The sequence below is a fragment of the Diceros bicornis genome, chromosome 22 (genome assembly GCF_020826845.1).
Source record: "Diceros bicornis minor isolate mBicDic1 chromosome 22, mDicBic1.mat.cur, whole genome shotgun sequence".
Classification (NCBI taxonomy): Eukaryota; Metazoa; Chordata; class Mammalia; order Perissodactyla; family Rhinocerotidae; genus Diceros; species Diceros bicornis.
Window position 1 is genome coordinate 29,086,448 of NC_080761.1, and position 20,551 is coordinate 29,106,998.

Sequence of the window (20,551 nt, forward strand, 5' to 3'; positions counted from 1 at the left end):
GATAATGGTCTCCTTTCATTCTTTTGCATGTGGCTGTCCAGTTTTCACAGCACCATTTGTTGAAGAGACTTTCCTTTCTCCACTGTATGTTCTTGGCTCCTTTGTCAAAAATTAGCTGTCCACAGATGTGTGGGTTTATTTTTGGGCTCTTGATTCTGTTCCATTGATCTGTCTGTTTTTGTGCCACTACCATTGCTGTTTTGATTACTGTAGCTTTGTAGTTATTTTTGAAATCGGGGAGTGTGATAACCTCCAGCTTTGTTCTTTTTTCTCATGATTGCTTTGGCTATTCAGGATTTTTTGTTGTTCCATCTTAATTTTAGGATTCTTTGTTCTATGTCTGTGAAAAATGTTGTTGGAACTTTGATAGGGATTGCATTGAATCTGTAGATTGCTTTAGGAAGTATAGACATTTTAACTGTGTTAATTCTTCCAATCCATGAGCACAGAATATCTCTCCATTTCTTTGTGTCTTCTTTGATTTCTTTCAACAGTGTTTTATAGTTTTCAGTGTACAGATCTTTCACCTCTTTGGTTAAGTTTATTCCTGGGTATTTTATTCTTTTTGTTGTGATTGTAAATGGGATTGTATTCTTAATTTCTCTTCCTGCTAATTCGTTGTTCATGTATAGAAATGCAACTGATTTTTGCACGTTGATTTGATACCCTGCAACTTTACTGTATTTGTTTATTATTTCTAATAGCTTTTTTGGTGGATTCTTTAGAGTTTTCTATACATTGTATTATGTCATCTGCAAATAGTGACAGTTTTACTTCTTCCTTTCCGATTTGGATCCCTTTTATTTCTTTTTCTTGCGGAACTGCTCTGTGTAGAACTTCCAGTACTATGTTAAATAAGAGTGGCAAAAGTGGGCATCCTTGTCTTGTTCCTGTTCTTAGAGGGAAGCTTTCAGTTTTTCACCATTGAATATGATGTTAGTGTGGGTTTGTTATATATCGCCTGTATCATGTTGAGGTACTTTCCTTCTATACTCATTTTATTCCTAGTTTTTATCATATCTGGATGCTGTATCTTGTCGAATGCTTTCTCTGCATCTATTGAGATGATCGTGTGATTTTTATTCTTCATTTTGTAATGTGTGTACCATTGATTCATTTGTGGATGTTGAATGATTCTTGCATCCTGGAATAAGTCCCACTTGATAATAATGGTGTATGATCCTTTTAATAGTGTTGTATTCGATTCACTAATATTTTGTTGAGGATTTTTGCATCTGTGTTCATCAGTAATATTGGCCTGTAATTTTCTTCTTTTGTGTTGTCCATGTCTGGTTTTGGTATCAGGATAATGTTGCATATGGGTCCTTTTTTTTGGTGAGGAAGATTGTCCCTGAGCTAACATCTGTGCCAATCTTCCTCTATTTTTTGTATGTGGGACGCCGCCACAGCATGGCTTGATGAACGGTGTGTAGGTCTGTGCCCAGAATCTGAACCCGTGAACTCTGGACCGCCAAAGCGAAATGCACGAACTTAACCACTGTGCCACTAGGCCAGCCCCAATATGGGTCCATTTTTTAGTTAAAAACCAAAATATGAACCAGCCCTGATGGCCTAGTAGTTAAAGTTCGGCAGCCTCAGTATCACTGCCTTGGTGGCCTGAGTTTGTTTCCCGGTTGCAGAACCACACCACCTCTCTGTCAGTTGCCATGCTGTGGCAGTGGCTCACATAGAAGAACTAGAAGGACTTACAACTAGGATATACAACCATGCACTGGGGCTTTGGGGAGAAAAAAAAAAGAGAAAGATAGGCAACAGATGTTAGCTTACGGTGACTATTTCCCTGCACAAAAAAAAAAACCACCAAAATCCTTTTTTTCTCATTTATATAACCTACTGTTTATGCTTTAGAAACAACAAAATAATTTCAATAAATTCAGATTTGAAATTGATTACCTGAGCTTACTCCATTACAAATTATTACTAGATGACTATAAATAAACCCTAAACCCAGTTAATTACTCTATTAAATAACATGCCTTTACGTAGAAACAGTTTAGACTTTTTTTTTTTTTGTGAGGAAGATCAGCCCTGTGCTAACATCTGCCAATCCTCCTCCTTTTTTTTTTTGCTGAGGAAGACTGGTCCTGGGCTAATATCCATGCCCATCTTCCTCCACTTTATATGGGACACCGCCACAGCATGGCTTGCCAAGCAGTGCATTGGTGCACGCCCGGCGAACCCCGGGGCGCCACAGCAGAGCGTGTGCACTTAACCGCTTGCGCCACCAGGCCAGCCCCTGAAACAGTCTTGACTTTTGAGAACTTGGTCAAAACTAACAGAGTGGGAAATTTTTATCTGTGTCTTAAAGGCAGGACTGTTTTTAGAAGCAAACACTTGTTTCTCTGGCAAGATATATTTTAATAGTATTTTTAAAAAATTGTTTTAAAGTTAAAGCAATGCAAAAACACTCATTTTTTAGCATAAATTAAAAGGATGAATGGAGTTTGAACTCAGATTCTCCTTTATGCCTACAATAGAACAGACGTTGCTATTAGTTTTGTGTGTAGAAGAATTTCAGGAAGTTTTGAAGGCCTAAATAGTTTTGTGGAAGAGAAATTAACTATGTGAAATTTTCATTTGTTTTGAAAAAGCAGCCATAATTCAGTACTAAGACATAGAGGTGTATTGGAGTAATATTATATATTATGTCTATATATATATAAAAATATAATACAATATATATAATATATAATGTTATGTAATATGGTTATGTATTATTTGTTATATATAATTATATATATATATAATTGTTTAGTCTCTTACCTCTTACTGTTGTGAATAAACTAAAACCCAAAAATCCAGTGGTATACAGCTGTTAGCTTTTTTAAAATTAGTGAATTTTACGTAGTTTAATCTCTTTACCTATAATACCCATGTATAACTATGAATGTATTTATAAAAGTTTAAAAGTATATATTTTTATTGTATGTGAGCTTGAGCCTTATTGTTATTATTATATTTTAATGCAGATATTCTGGTTCAGGAGTTTGTAAAATTTGGATCACTAGATATATATCTGAAAAAGAATAAAAATTCTATAAATATATTATGGAAACTTGAAGTGGCTAAACAATTGGCGTGGGCCATGCATTTTCTAGTAAGTAATTAATTTATTCTTTTATCAAAACTTATTGTTTTATCTTAAGAAACAGTGTAATGTAGAAAGGATCTTGACCTGAGAACAGGAAATAAATCTGCAAATGGATGCTGAGTCATTTAAAATAATCTGTTAGTTGGTGAAAGGGATTATTTTAGGCATGTATTTCTTTATGTAAAATCACTTTTGAAAGAAGTAGTTTTGTCATCTCATCAATCTCTTAGAACTGCTGACGGACACTGTAGTTTGTGTCACTTGGGTTTAGAGAATTTAACCAAATATTATGCAGAAATATGTTTTGTTAACTGTGGACAGCAGAAAATCCCTGCAGAAAATACTTCGTTATGGTATTTGTGGGCAGTTGGACATTATGTCTAATAAGAAAGCAATATTGCTAGAGGAATGGAATACCAGAGGGCCAGCCACTGATCAGATCCCTGTCTTGCTGCTGAACATAAACAGTATTTCTTACTGTCACCTACCATCTAGCAATATATACTATTTAAAATCTCAGCTTTAGAAAGTGAAGTGGCATTGGGTAGATTTAATGTATTCATTTCATCATGGGTATAGATTATTGTGTCATTTAAAATGTAAAACAGTAAGCACAGTGCTGCCATAAAATTTCCTTTTATTATCTCAAAGCATGTCTCCAAATTAATGTTTATTAGTTAATACTATCTTACTTATCTTTCTTCTTTAAGTCCATTTTGAGGCCTTGGAGATATTAAGTGCTCAAATATTTGTGGATTGATATTTGAATGTATGTGCATTTAACTTTAATAGGAAGAAAAAGCCCTTGTTCATGGAAATGTGTGCGCCAAAAATATTCTACTTATCAGAGAAGAAGACAGGAAGACAGGAAATCCTCCTTTCATCAAACTTAGTGATCCTGGCATTAGTATTACAGTTTTGCCAAAGGACAGTAAGTTCTACAGGGATTGCATTTAACTTTATTAAGCTTTACTTGGCGAGTAGCATAAAAAGCATGTTGTTAATTTTTATCAAACTCTATTTTATTGATATGTTCTTGATTAATAATAAAATTTAGCTACCATTTTTAGCAATCTAAATTAAGTTACAGTTACATCCAGGTCTCTGTCCGTTTCTTCTTTCTTATAATCATGTTACTATCGACTATAAGATGAGTTTTTAAAACAATTTTAATCCCTAATTATGTGTGAAAGTTCAGCTTTTATCCATTTTTTAATGTGAAATTTTCTAATATCATTCTTTGAGCCACAAGTAAATTTTCGAAATTTTTCTTTCCTTTAGTCACTAAATAAAAATTTGAGAATATATATTATCTAGTTTGAGATCTTATCTAGTTTAATGATTCAGCTAATTGTGATTTTTTAAAAAAGCTTTTTTTTGTGTTTGTTAACCTTCTATTTCACACAATTAGTTAAAGTAAAAATTTGAGTCAAATAGTTAAGAGGAGTTTTTTTTTGGTCCAAATAATGTTGTAATTGTATGTTGTTATCTTAGCTAATTTCTCGAATTGAATATTCTAAATTTAGAATCTAAATTGATCGGCTTTTGTGCATTGATGCATGGTATCCTATTGGAGCCAATAGTACTTAAACTTGGTGGCTTTATCTGACAGTGAAGACATAATAGGGCAGAAAATGTTATAGAATCTTAGATCTGGTACTCAGGGAAATTTTATGCTTTGGAATGGGAGGTGAAGAAGGAGAAAATGTATTCATATGGTGAAGGAGAAAGGAACTTGTACTTTTTAATCTCTTAATTATATTGCAAAAATATTCACATTGCCTTATCAAAATATACCAAAAGATGCAACAGATTATCCTTCATTCTTACTTATTTATTTATTTACCAATCTATCTATCTGTCATCTATCTGTCTGTCTGTCTGTCTATCTGTGCCAGAATACCAGAATGTAGAGTTCAAGTGCTCCCTCTTTCCTTAAATATCATTTTTCTGGTGGGGTCAAAGACCACAGGAACTTTACTTGGGAATTTCCACGATCGGAGCAAAACCTACCTATATCAATTATGTACCCAGAATATCTTGGTATAGTTTAGTCATCCATCTGCCTGTTGGTCCTTGTTTTTTCATCTGCAAGTTAGAATCGCCACTGCTATTAATCATTAGAATAGCTTGGAATGATGTTAACATTACTACTTACACATTGTAAAGAAATACAAAATCAAGAGGCAATTTTAGGACAAATCTTATGCAAAAAATTTTTTATTGAATTCAGAGCTAATAGGAAAGGGTAAAGAGAGTGGGATACTAGTTGAGACACTATGGTTTAATGGAAAGAAGTTCGGTTGATCCAGGATTCATTGTACAGGATTCTCATTCTCTCCATGCTGCTAACAAATTGTGTGACTTTGGCCAAATTATTCACTTTTTATGGTTCTCAGTGTTTTCATGTTAAAGCTGAGATATTGAATTAGATGATATCATTCTAGCTCTTAAGCTAGTTCCTTTCATGCTATGTGCACACACACCCCCCAAACAAATAAAAAAGGCCTGATTATTCAAATCAGTTTGAAAATTATTTGCATATTAAAGAACTGTTTACTTGTGGGAACTTTTTAACCATACTTTGGTTCCTATCGTTTAAAAGTTCTTCAGGAGAGAATACCATGGGTACCACCTGAATGCATTGAAAATCCTAAAAATCTAAACTTGGCAACAGACAAATGGAGTTTTGGTACCACTTTGTGGGAAATCTGCAGTGGAGGAGATAAGCCTCTGAGTGCTTTGGATTCTCAAAGAGTAAGTTTATATGGACTCTGAAGTTGGAATTACTCTATCTGTGATCCTTGATATTTCTTTCACATGATTTTGATATTTTTTTAGCCCATCTAATGTTAAAAAGAAGGTTGGTACAGCATTATACAATTTATTCTAAATGTGTGGTTCTTTAATTATAGAAGCTACAGTTTTATGAAGATAGGCACCAGCTTCCTGCACCAAAGTGGACAGAATTAGCAAATCTTATTAATAATTGTATGGATTACGAACCAGATTTTAGACCTTCTTTCAGAGCCATCATACGTGATCTTAATAGTTTGTTTACTCCAGGTATGTATTGATGTAGCAATCTTATTGATTCTCCAGCTTTCTGTCTTTGTTGTATTTAACAAATCTTTACTAATTTTGTAATTTCTTCCAAGAAGTTCCTTGATGTCTTTTAGACCCTCTTAATTTCTTATTATGTTCATATGACTTTTCCTACTTTATAAATATTCTAGTCTCCTTGATTGAGCAGTCTTTTTATTTTGAAAAAAGGCTTTTTCTCCTTCAAAAATCTAATTTTAGTTTACCAGAGTAGTTTACTATAGAAGTTTATTTGGTTTATTTGACTTTTTAAAAACAATTCTTTCTGTTTTTTTTTAACTAGTTCTCATATATTTTATAATTGATTGATTTTCTAAATATAAAGTAGATTTGGTTTTGTTTGTTCTCGTCTCCTTTAAAAATGTAGCTAAATATGCATGTGTATAGGTATTTCCTGTTCCAATACTACTTGCCATTCTCACCACAAAAGTCTGAATATAAGCTTACTTTATAAATATTAAAACTACCTGTTTTGGAAGGTAATCATTTATTATTTGCAAAAATCTTTCTTGAAAGCCTGTCAGATTATGAGTAATAATTAAAGCTTTCATTAACATAATCTAAACTATTTGAGTTTCCCTGTATCCATTTGTATTTAGTATTTCTAATTCATTCTGATTATTTTGGTTAGCTTGAATATATATCAGTTTAACCCAGAGAATGTATTTGCCAGCTTATGGTGGTAATATTCTTTATTTCTCCAGATTATGAACTATTAACAGAAAATGACATGTTACCAAATATGAGGATAGGTGCCCTAGGGTTTTCTGGTGCTTTTGAAGACCGAGACCCTACACAGTTTGAAGAGAGACACTTGAAATTTCTACAGCAGCTTGGCAAGGTAAGATGTCAGAAATTTTTTAAATAGTTAAAGTATAATCACAGAACACTTTATTTAGGAGAGAAAAAGGCTTTAGAGATTCTTTAAAGTTAAGTTTCCACAAAATTTTAAGGAGTTTTTGTAGAAAAAAGGTTTAGTTGTCAGATGTCAGAGAAATGCTACGTTAAAAAAACAGCTGTCTTTACTGAAGAGCTTCTCAGAACCTTTAACGTGTAGTGTGCATATAACATCTTCAAGAGGATGGTAAATTAGGCCGTATTTCCCTAGTTGATTTGACCATGGGACTTCTTGGTAGAGAGCAATTTAGTTATGAAATAGAGAAAGGAACAATTAAGCCTTTCTACCCCCCTCCTTTTTTAGTCATCTCAGGTGGAAATAATTAATCTGATTTTTCAGAGTCTAGATGTTGACTGGACCATGTTCACTAGCAGACAGTGTCTCTATCTGCTCAAAGGTCATACATTCCTGCATAGCCTACGTATTTTAAATAGGACCAGGAAAGGCTTAGTTCTTAGCAGGCCTAATCATAGCGGTAAGCTCTTTCTTACCCTAAGCTTGCTAGTAAAGGTTTCTGTACCATGTGGCCTTACAAATTGCATTTTGGCATGGAGGCATTATGAAGGCCTCACTTAGGCCTTGAATCTAAGTTAAATGTTCTGATCCAGCTTTACCAGAGCTAAACATTAAGTATTGGATTAGCAATATTAATACTTTGCTGTTGTTCCTTGTTTGTAAAATAGTCTTGGGAATGTTTCAAGGGATGTAGCAATGGCAAAAAAAAAAAAAAAAGGTCCAGGTATTTGGGTGTATTAGTTATCTATCGCTGTTTAACAAATTAACCTAAAACTTAACAGCTGAAAACAACAAACCTTTATTATCACCTCATTTAGGTTATCACCTCATTTAGGTGAATCCGGAATCTGGGAGCAACTTAGCTGGGTGGTTCTAGCTCAAGATCTCTCACAAGATTACAATCAAGGTGTCAGCCAGGCCTTGCAGTCTCATCTGAAGGCTTGACTAGGGGAAGATTTACTTCCAAGCGCACTCACATGGCTATTGACAGCCTCAGAATACCTGCCTCCAATCTCACTTACGTGGGCCACTCCACAGGGCTGCCTTACAACGTGGCAGCTGAGAGCAGACAGCCAGCGTGGAAACGACAGTCTTTTTATAACCTAATCTCAGGAGTGGCATCTCATCACTCCTGCTGTATTCTATTCATTATAAATGAGTTAATAAATCCAGCCTAAACTCAAGGGGAGGGGATTATAAAAGTATGAATGTCAGAAGGTGGAGAACATTGGGAGATATCTTAGAGGCTGCCAACCATACTGGGTGACCTTGGCCATAATTCTATGTTGGTAGCATCAATTTCTTGGTAGTATGCAGTGTATCCAAAATTCATTAGACCTTTTTATCCCCACCCCCCAAATTATCTATTGACATCTCATAGAAAGTATTTTCTAGAACAGTTTCGGAAATGATGCTTTAGACTTAAGAGTAACCTCTTCGTTTCACAATGAGAAAAATTAAGGTCCAGAGAAGTTAAGTAGTTTTGCCTATGATCAAAAAGCTAGATATTAGCAGATATGAAATGAGAACCTTTCTCTATTCCTACTTCCATGCTATTTCTACTATTTCACATATGTATTTGATTTTGTTCATGTGAGTATGCTTCAGTTGTATTATCATCTTCTATTGTTATCTTTTTGGGGCAAATCATATAATGTTAAGCTGTAAGAAAGTAATTTTTTTATTCCCACTCAGGGATCACATTGCAAACAATAAATTGTTTATGGAAAAGGGAGAAATTAGTGTAATATGACTTATTCATGGGTTTATTGCTGAATACATTTTGATTTATTGTTAGTTTTTTGCAGATATTTTCATGACTATGGTCACTAGTCACAAAATCATGAAAACCTTAAAAATTATTTTCTCTGTGATTCTGAACAAGCCATTTAATTTTTCTAATCCTTAGATCCAGCCTTTAATGGGTATTATTATATCTCCCAGAGATTCTTTTGGTAGACTATAGAGAAAGTTTTAGAAAATAAAATCCAGTTTATTTGAAGTAAAAGGTAGTAATCTAGTGAAATTTTGTTATCTTCAATTGGTATAGATATTTGTAACCTTTAAAATTTTCTTCTTATACTTCTATCTTTTCTCAATTTTTAATATGAATATATGAACATTTGTATGATTAAGGCCATTTTCTAGGAAAAAAGTCAACATTTTAAATTCCAAAATCCAAAGTGAAAAAGCCATCCTTCACTTTTAGAGTCAGAAATTTTTAAACCAGTAGATGAAGATCTAAAGGACAATCTAGGAACCAGACATCTTTGGGGAGGTCTGAATTACTTTCAAATTTTTAGTTTTTTCCCTGCAATGATGTGGTTTTAATATACAAATATTTGAGTCCCTGCTAAGTGCCAGGTGCTCCACTGGTCACTGTGGATATGAGATATAATCAATGCCTCTGTAGAGTTTACAGCTTAGTTGGAGGAGGTGGATAGCAAACTAACAATTATAGAACGCTGTGATAAGATATACTCTGTGTCAATTTCACACTGATCACAGTTAGTAAGATTTTCATAAGATGTGCGTTAGTACAAATGTCAACATTGTAATTATTTCATGTATATTTATGAGCTGTTCAAGTATTGATTTTGAGATATCACATGGTTTCCTAATTATAAGTTGATTTTTTCATACAAAATTTCATTAACATGGCCCTTACATAATTTTGGTTATTAGTTTTAATGAATTTTTTAAAACAGAATGCAACACTGTGTTGTTATTCAATACTTGATGGGAATTTGTTTAGAATTATCCAGAAAATATTCCTAAGGTAACAGTTCTGCAGTAAATTGTAGTATACCTTTCTAAACAAGAATATTATAAAATTATTTTTAGGAATATTATTAGGTTATGTTTCTCTTTTCAAAGAACTTCTTATTCTCTTTATAATTACCCTAAAATCTCATTAATTTGGATTTAATTCAATATTTGCAATAACTCAAACTCAGCTAGATTTAAGTAAAAATGTAAATCACGCTGTTAAATGTGCTTTCATAAAAGAACTAATATTTAGGTGTATAAACCATGCAAGGAAATGTGATACATATCAACATATATTCATAGATTGTAGTTACTTAGAAAAAGTAACTTTAAATTAATAAAACTGCCTTTCAATAGTTCAGTAGCTACCTTATGATTTACTGTTCACTTATTCAGACTACTCTTTTATTTAGTTTAAATTTCTGATTTTTTCATTATTTTCTAAAAATAACGGGTATTTAAACTTCCTTAAAACATAATTATAGTTTTGCCCTTTTCATATACCTTATTTAGTTAATCAAAATTGTATATTTCTGTTATTCAGGCATTTCTTTATTAAATGTTAATGTACTTTTTCATAGCTGGTAGTTAAGACTGATTTAGGGGCAGAAATTAATTGGGACGTGTAAATTAGGAGGTAATGGAGTAGTTCTAACAGCCACACCTCACCTTAGGCTTTCAACCATTCTTTGAAAATGAATGTTCCAGACAACAAAATGTGCGCCTTCAGTATTTGTTGGCTCCTTTAAAAACAAAGAGATTTCAATCTCAAATTAGTGCAGAACTTTTAGTGATTGTTTGTTAAAATAAATAAATAAATAAATAAGAAAGTAATTAATAATATTAAAGGGTAAAGCTTGCTAAAACCATTGAAAACAAATTTTTTTAATTGAAGTATAATTGACATACAGTATTGTATTTGTTTCAAGTGTACATCACAGTGATTTGATATTTATGTACATTACAAAATATTTGATCACCATGATAAGTCTGGTTATCATCTGTTACCATACAAAATTATTACAATATTATTGACTATATTCCCTATGCTGTACATTACATCCCCACCCCATGACTTATTTATTTTATAACTGGAAGTTTGTACCTCTTAATCCCCTTCATCTATTTCACCTGCCCCTTATCTCCCCCCACCCCCTACCCCGCCGGTAACCATCAGTTTGTTTCTTGTATCTGTGAGTTTGTTTCCATTTTGTTTGGTTTGTTCATTTGTTTTGTGTTGTTTTTTCAGATTCCACATATACTGAAATCATACAGTATTTGTCTTTCTGATTTATTTCACCTAGCATTGTAACCTCTAGGTCCATCCATGTTGTCACAAATGGCAAGATCTCATTCTTTTTTTATGGCTGAGAAGTATTCCAGTGTGTGTGTATGTGTGTGTGTGTGTGTGTGTGTGTGTGTGTGTATTTATCCATTCATTATCTGTAGACACTTAGGTTGCTTCCATATCTTGACTATTGTAAATAATGCTGCAGTGAGCATAGGGGTGCATATGTCTTTTTGAATTAGTGTTTTCGTTTTCTTTGGATTAAATACCCAGAAGTGGAGTTGCTGGATCATATGGTAGTTCTATTTTTAATTTTTTGAGGAACCTCCATACTGTTTTCTGTAGTGGCTGCACCAGTTTACATTCCCACCAACAGTGTACGAGGGCTCTCTCTTCTACACATCCTCACCAACACTTGTTATTTTTTGTCTTTTTTATAATAGCTATTCTAACATGTGTGAGGTGATATTTCATTGTGGTTTTGATTTGCATTTCCCCAATGATTAGTAATGTTGAGCATCTTTTCATGTGCCTGTTGGCCATCTGTATGTCTTCTTTGGAAAAATATCTGTTCAGATCCTCTGCCCATTTTTTAATCAGGTTGTTTGTTTTTTTAATATTAAGTTATGTAAGTTCTTTATATATTTTGGATATTAACCCCTTACAGATGTATGATTTGCAAATATCTTCTCCCATTCAGCAGGTTGCTTATTTGTTTCATTGGTTTCTGTCACTGTGCAAAAGCTTTTTAGTTTGATGTAGTCCCATTTGTTTATTTTTGCTTTTGTTGCCCTGGCCTGATGATACTGGTCCAAAAAAATATTGTTAAGACAGATGTCAGAGAGCTGACTGCCTATGTTTTCTTCTAGGAGTTTTATGGTTTCAGGTATTACATTCAAGTCTTTAATCCATTTTGAATTTATTTTTATATGTGGTGTAAGATAGTGGTCCAGTTTCATTTTTTTTGCATTCAACACCGTTTGTTGAAAGGACTATCTTTTTCCCCAGTGTATATTCTTGCCTCCTTTGTCATGGATTAATTGACTGTATATGTATAGGTTTATTTCTGGACTCTCTATTCTAGTCCATTAATCCAAGTGTCGGTTTTTATACCAGTACCATACTGTTTTGATTTCTATAGCTTTGTAGTATAGTTTGAAATCAGGGAACCTGATACCTCCAGCTTTATTCTTCTTTCTCAAGATTGCTTTGGCTATTCGGGGTCTTTTGTGGTTCCATACAAATTTTAGGTTTCTTTGTTCTAGTTCTGTGAAAAATGCCATTGGTATTTTGATGAGGATTGCATTGAATCTGTAGATTGCTTTGGGTAGAATGGACATTTTCACAATATAATTATTCCAGTCCATGAGCATGGTATATCTTTCCATTTATTTATGTTGTTTTCATTTTCTTTCATCAATATCTTATAGTTTTCAGAGTATAGGTCTTTCATCTCCTTGGTTAAATTTGTTCCTAGGTATTTTATTCTTTATGATGCAGTTGTAAATTGGGCTGTTTTCTGAATTTCTCTTTCTGATAGCTCATTATTAATACATAGAAACATCACCTATTTCTGTACTGTCATGTGCTGTATAATGAAGTTTCAGTCAGTGATGGACCGCATATACAAGTGATGTTTGCGTAGTGATGAAATCACCTAACGATGTATTTCTAAGAGCGTATCTCTGTCGTTAAGCGATGCATGACTGTATATTAATTTTGTATCCTGCAACTTTACTGAATTCATTTATTAGTTCTAATAGTTTTTTGGTGGAGTCTTTAGGGTTTTCTATACATAGTATTACGTCATCTGCAAATACTGACAATTTTACTTCTTCCTTTCCAATTTGGATTCCTTTTACTTATTTTTCTCGCCTAATTGCCATGGCTAGGACTTCCAATACTATGTTGAATAAAAGTGGCAAGAGTGGTCATCCTTGTCTTGTTCCTGATCTTAAAGGAAAAGCTTTTAACTTTTCACTGTTGAGTATGATGTTAGCTGTGGGTTTGCCATACATGGCTTTTATACTGTTGAGGTACATTCCTTCTATACCCACTTTGTTCAGAGTTTTTATCATAAATGGATGTTGAGTTTTGTCAAATGCTTTTTCTGCATCTACCGAGATGATCATATGATTTTTATTTTTCGTTTTGCTGATGTGGTGTATCACGTTGAATGATTTGCAGATATTGAACCATCCTTGTGTCCCTAGAATAAATCCCACTTTATTGTGGTGTATGATCCTTTTAATGTATTGTTGAATTCGGTTTGCTAATATTTTGTTGAGGATTTTAGCATCTATGTTCATCAGGGATATTGGCCTGTAATTTTCTTTTTTTTTGGCGTCTTTATCTGTTCTTGGTATCAGGGTAATAATGCTGGCCTCTTAAAATGAGTTTGGGAGCATTCCTCCCTCTTCAATTTTTTGGAATAATTTGAGAAAGATAGGCATTAACTCTTCTTTATATGTTTGGTAGAATTCACCTTTAAAGTCATCTGGTCCTGGACTGTTGTTTTTGGGGAGTTTTTAAATTACTGATTCAGTTTCATTACTTGTAATTGATCTATTCAGATTTTCTATTTATTAATGATTCGGTCTTGGAAGGTTGTGTGTTTCTAGGAATTTATCTGTTCTTCTAGATTTTCCAATTTGTTGGCCTATAATTGTTCATAGTAGTCTCTTATGATTCATTGTATTTCTGTAGTGTGAGTTGTTAACTTATCTTTCATTTTCGATTTTATTTGAGCCCTCTCTTTTTTTCTTAATGAGTCTGGCTAAAGGTTTATCAATTTTATTTAAAAAAAAAAAACAGCTTTTAGTCTCGTTGATCTTTTCTGTTGTCTTTTTAGTTTCTGTTTCATTTATTTCCACTCTGATCTTTATTATTTCTCTCCTACTACTAACTTTGGGCTTTGTTTGTTCTTCTTTTTCTAGCTCTTTTAGGTGTTAAATTAGATTGTTTATTTGAGATTTTTCTTGTTTCTTGAGGTAGGCCTGTATGACTGTGAACTTCCCTGTTAGACCTGCTTTTGCTGTGTCCCATAGATTTTGAAGAGTTGTATTTCCATTTTCATTTATATGAAGGAACTTTTTGATTTTTCTCTTTGATTTCTTCATTGACCCATTCGTTGGTTAATAGCATGTTGTTTAGTCTTTATGTGTTCATGTCTTTTTTCAGAGTTCTTTTTGTAATTGATTTCTAGTTTCATACCATTGTGGTCAGAAAAGATACTTGATATGATTTTAGTCTTCTTGAATTTATTAAGATTTGTTTTGTCACCTAACATGTGATCTATCCTGGAGAATGTTCCATGTGTACTTGAAAAGAATGTGTATTCTGCAGTCTTTGGATGGAATGTTCTGTATATATCTGTTAAGTCCATCTGGTTTAATGTGTCATTTATGGCCAGCATTTCCTTATTGATTTTCTGTCTGGACGAGCTATCCATTTATCTAAGTGGGGTATTAAAGTCTCTTGTATTCTTGTCAGTTTCTCCCTTTATGACTGTTAATATTTGCTTTATATATTTAGGTGCTCCTAAATGGATTTCCTTCATGGATAGTCTAAGTGCCTTAAACCACTGTTTTTCACCATGCCTCAGGGTGGGTGCATCTGTGTGTAGGCCCCTCAAGGATATCCCTCCCTACTGCAGGTCTCTGTGTCAGGAGAGGAGTTCCTGTCGATACCATGTCTCCATCTCTCCTACTGGTCTCTGTGTGGTCCCTCTGTTGTTGATTTTGCAGAAGCTGTTTTTTTCAGCCCTCAGTTCTTCTTCAGGAGGAATTCCTCTATATGTAGGTGTAGATTCAGTGTGTCCATAGGAGGAGTTGATTTCAGGGTCTTCCTATGCCACTGTCTTGGATGCCTCCTCCAAACAAAAATCCCTTTTTAGAGTGATATAATAAATCTTGAAATTTGCTTTTTAAAATCAGACCTTCCCTTACCCTAGATTCTGTCTGTAAAATTTGTAGTCTCTCTCCCACATCACCAGTTTTGTCTTCTTAAAATAACTAAAAATTTGTGCTGTTTCACTTATAAACTATCTTAAGTATCTTATCCTAAGCATATTCTTGAATAAAAGGGAAATAGAAATTTCTATTTATACTTAGTCTTTCCTCACATAGTGAGTGCCATATTAGTGTTATCCATGCCATAAAGATTTTCCTAAAATGTCTCCAGCTGTCATTGATTTTCCTCTTTTCTGGAAGCCCATAGCATTTATTGTCTCTTCCACACAATTTAGTTCTTAATTGCAGTCCTCTGTTGTTTATTAATCTTGGTTTTTACTTGCTTTTTTTTTAACTTAAAAAATATTACCTTAGCCCTGAACATATTACTAGGTACATATATTGAAGTAAAACAATGGATATAACGATTATAATTTGGCAGTATATACTGGTATTTAAGAAATAGACATAACAAAGAGAACTTCAAAACATCACTAATTTAGATGAACAAGGTGAAAAGATCAGAGTAAATTATAAAGGATTTTTTCTTTTTTAAAGTAACTTTTTTCTAGTTATGAAAGTGATATATATTTATTGTAGAGAAATTGGAAAATACAGATGCATTTCCTTCATTCCAGTCTCTGCACACCTACACACAAACATACTGTTTCAAAAGTGAGACCATAATATGTATACAATTTTCTGTCTTGCTGTTTTTCATTTATTATATCATCAAGGTTTCCCATGTTATTAATATTCTTTTGAAACATAATTTTAAAAGTGAATTACTATAATTTATTTATAGCAGTCCCCATTATTGCAACTTTGAGTTATTTCCTTTTTGATTTTTAACATTTTTAGTTTTTTACATAGTTCTTTGGGCTTAAAATTATTTTAAACATGATATAAATTGAGGACGCAATAAGGAAGGCATTTTCAAAATATATTTACAACCAAGTATATTTCTCAGTAATTTAGTTTGTAGGAAATGAAAGGAAAATGGTGTGGTCTTTAGTCAATTGTAAGATTTTAATGTGGATATTTCCTGGCTGCATTTAACACTATAATATTAATTTCATCTTTGTTTGAAAGAATTAATGTGTTCACTGGTCTGTCTAGCTGTTTGTATTGCCTTATTGAAAAAATGTAAAATGCCATCCCCACAAAAATGATGCATCTCACCTTTTCATTTTATTAAAAAACAGCTGTTAATATACATTCCTTTATTCTTTTCAATTAGCAGCATGGTGAAAATATTAAACAGAGGAATTTTTACTTTAAATAAAACTTAAAAACTTGTTTTAAACCAAGAGACATAATGGTATATTTTAATTTAATACTCTAAAAAGAGCTAAGAAAATATTGTGAAACCTTTCTTATGCTAATTGAATTTCAAAATGAGTATTTTCTTCCTTTATCCTCCTGCCTACTTATACTTATATTCTTTGCCTCTTCACCTGAATTAAAATCTAGCTTTTTAAAATCCTCTTTATTCCTTGTTGCTCCATGGTGCAGATCTGGGATACAGAGATCTGGACCTTGCTGCTACCCCTTTCAAACTATCAGCATCATTTATGTTCCTCTGGGAATATGATTGTTATTCTCTCCTCTTCTCATCATTGGCCAACATCTTGGTCAGTGCTCCACATTCCTTCACTACTTTTAATACTCATTGTTTTCATCTTCACCTTATTCCTGTTGTTATTTTGGGCACTCTTTCAATATCTTTTTTAAATTCTTCAACTTCTCTACCTCAAATCTATGTCTATGTTAAATGAGTTCACTTTAAACTCTATAATCCCTTATAATAATTTTACTTAGGAAGTTTCAGACCCTGAAATCTCCCTCTCTAACTGTAACTTTGTATCTTTTGACTCTTCCCAACACGTAAATCCTTCTTTTTGAATCTTTGTTATTGCTGGTATCTTGGACCCTTTCCTCTTCCTAAAGCTTGTTAGCTATCTTCTCGACTCAGCTCTCTCCTTTCCTAGACTGGGTAGATCTCCTGGTAGACCATTTAAACTCTGCTTTCATTGGTATCCACAATTATATCACCCTCCCTCCTTTGATTATCTGTTTTATTTTCCCTGTCATTTCCTAGTACAGGAACAATACAATTCAAGTTTTTTTTTTTTCTATTTGAGCTTCCATCTCTCAAACAGTATAAGAAAAAATCAGATATAAATGTTTATTGTGTCTGTTGCAAATTGATTTCCAACATTGACTGGCACTTAGGACTCTTTTATTGGTAGTTCTTTTATTCTCCCTTGTTTGATTTCTTCTCTGGTGCCCATTCCAAACATCACAATCCTTTCTGGTTTGCTATCCTGAAGCTATCTCTTCACTCTCAGTGTTTGTCTTCACCCTCTTCTTCCAAAAGAAAATAGAGGCATTCCTTCTTAAAGCCGTAAGATTGATTTGTGCCTATCAAATTGATAAAGATTTAGAAAAATTATAATGGCCAATGTTGGCAAGATATGATAAAATTGACACTTTTTCCACTGCTTATTAGAATATAAATTGGTAACCCCTTCAAGAGAGTTTCCGCTGCAGCATGTATCAAGGCCTTTTCAAATGTCTGTATTCTTTAAACAGCTAATTCTACTCTTAAGAAAGTATCCTTAATAGAGATGTACACAGATAGTTATGAATATCATTGAAATGACATGAATGTATTTTTTTTTAATTTTTTGTTTATTGCAGTAACATTGGTTTATAACATTGTAAAAATTTCAGGTGTACATCATTATACTTCTATTTCTGCATAGATTACATCATGTTCACCACCAAAATACTAATTACAACCCATCACCACACACATATACTGAATTATCCCTTTCACCCTCCTCCCTCCCCCCTTCCCCTCTGGTAACCACCAATCCAATCTCTGTCCCTATGTGTTTGTTTATTGTTGTTATTATCTACTACTTAATGAAGGAAATCATACGGTATTTGACCTTCTCCCTCTGACTTATTTCACTTTGCATAATACCCTCAATGTCCATCCATGTTGTCACAGATGGCTGGATTTCATCGTTTCTTATGGCTGAGTAGTATTCCATCGTGTATATATACCACATCTTCTTTATCCATTCATCCCTTGATGGGCAGTTAGGTTGCTTCCAAGTCTTGGCTATTGTGAATAACGCTGCAATGAACACGGGGGTGCATGTATCTTTACAAATTGGTGTTTTCAAGTTCTTTGGATAAATACCCAGCAGTGGAATAGCTGGATCATATGGTAGTTCTATCCTTGATTTTTTGAGGAATCTCCATACTGTTTTCCATAGTGGCTGCACCAGTTTGCACTCCCACCAGCAGTGTATGAGAGTTCCCTTCTCTCCACATCCTCTCCAACACATGTTGTTTCCTGTCTTGTTTTATAGCCATTATAGACGGGCGTGAGGTGATATCTCATTGTAGTTTTGATTTGCATTTCCCTGATAGTGATTTTGAACATCTTTTCATGTGTCTGTTGGCCATCTGTATATCTTCTTTGGAGAAATGTCTGTTCAGGTCTTTTGCCCATTTTTTAATTGGGTTGGTAGTTTTTTTGTTGTTGAGATGCCTGGGTTCTTTATATATTTTGGAGATGAAGCCCTTATCAGATGTATGGTTTGCAAATATCTTCTCCCAACTGTTAGGTTGTTTTTTCGTTTTGTTGATGGTTTCCTTTGCTGTGCAGAAGCTTTTTAGTTTGATGTAGTCCCATTTGTTTATTTTTTCTATTGTTTCTCTTGCCCTGTCAGACATGGTGTTTGAAAAGATGTTGCTAAGACCGATATCGAAGAGCGTACTGCCTATGTTTTCTTCTAGAAGTTTCATAGTTTCAGGTCTTACATTCAAGTCTTTAATCCATTTTGAGTTAATTTTTGTGTATGGTGTAAGGTAAGGGGCTACTTTCATTTTTTTGCACGTGACTATCCAGTTTTCCCAACACCATTTGTTGAAGAGACTTTCTTTTCCCCATTGTATGTTCTTGGCTCCTTTGTCAAAGATTAGCTGTCCATAGATGGTTGGGTTTATTTCTGGGCTTTCGATTCTATTCCATTGATCTGTGTGTCTGTTTTTGTGCCAGTACCATGCTGTTTAGGTTACTATAGCTTTGTAGTATATTTTGAAAGCAGGGAGTCTGATACCTCCAGCTTTGTTCTTTTTTCTCAGGATTCCTTTAGCTATTCGGGGTCTTTTGTTGTTCCATGACATGAATGTATTTTTAAGACTTTTCTATACATTATATGTTTATGTTTCCAATTTTAAAAATTCATGAGACAATATGCAGTGATTAAAAAATCATATTTTAAAGGAATATCTAATGGCACAGGAAAATAAATTTTATTGACACATTGTTAAGTAGGAAGAAAGAATATGAAACTCTATTTTGTTTTTTCAAACCCACTTTTGTTTTTTTAAGTTATGTTTTGGAATAATTTCTCACAACAGAAATATGAGATAGGTATTTTATTATCCTCCATTTTAAGAAGGAGAAAACTGGTATTAGAGAGGGAAGTGACTTGCCCAAGGTCCCAAAGAGAGTGAGTAGTGGACCAAGATTCTACCTCTAATGTGTCTGACTCCAGAGTCCCGGGTCTTATCCACCTTGCTTGTGGCTCGTGTAAGTGGAGATTTAACTTTGAGTTTACATATGGTCTAGGTTTTTTTTTTTTTTTTTAATTGACGTCAAGTGTATAATTGAAAATATAGTCACTTAGAATCTTATAGCTCAAGGACTATGTTGTTTTATTTTTTAATAATGCAGTAATATCTAAAATATACTAATGTGATTAATTCCAAAAGCTTATATTTAATTTTAAATGTTATATATCAATTTGTCAGTTCTATTAAATAATGAATCTTAAATAAAAAGAGAATATATTTCTTTGAAGACTGACCTTTTAAAAAAATGTAGGAACATCCCCGTAGGCCAAAAATTTCTTACTTCCTTCAGCAAATAAATCAGACATTGTATTAGTCTGCTCAGACTACAGACAAAATACCATGGACTAGGTGGCTTAAACAACAGACATTTATTTCTCATAGCTCTGGAGGCTGGAAAGTTGGAGATTAAGGTTCCAGCAGGGTTTGGTTTCTGGTGAGGACTGTCTTCTTGACTTGCATTTGGCCATCTTCACACTGTATCCTCATGTGGCAGAGAGCTCTGGTGTCTCTTCCTCTTTTTATAAAGGCACCAGGCCTATTGGATTAAGGCCTCACCCTTATGACCTTGTTTAACCTTTATCGCCTCTTCACAGACCCTGTCTCCAAATACCCTCACATTGGCGGTTAGGGCTTTATCATATGAATTTTGTGGGGACATAGACATTCAGTCCATAACAGACCCTTATTCCATCCAACTCACTGACAGTGATATCAGAAGGTATATTGTGAAGAAGCAAAGTTCTTCCTGGAAGTTACAG

At 33.6% G+C, this 20,551-nt stretch overlaps 1 protein-coding gene across 3 annotated transcripts in view; it reads left to right on the forward strand.

The window, feature by feature from the left end:
• The window catches only part of JAK2 (Janus kinase 2), a 156,327-nt gene that overhangs the window by 120,367 nt on the left and 15,409 nt on the right, over positions 1-20,551 (forward strand). For all 3 annotated transcript variants that reach the window (XM_058565750.1, XM_058565751.1, XM_058565752.1), the window contains 5 exons: positions 2,991-3,118; positions 3,905-4,043; positions 5,718-5,869; positions 6,028-6,178; positions 6,919-7,055. In XM_058565750.1, coding sequence (XP_058421733.1) covers positions 2,991-3,118; positions 3,905-4,043; positions 5,718-5,869; positions 6,028-6,178; positions 6,919-7,055 — 707 coding nt within the window. The remainder of the gene's footprint in view (positions 1-2,990; positions 3,119-3,904; positions 4,044-5,717; positions 5,870-6,027; positions 6,179-6,918; positions 7,056-20,551) is intronic.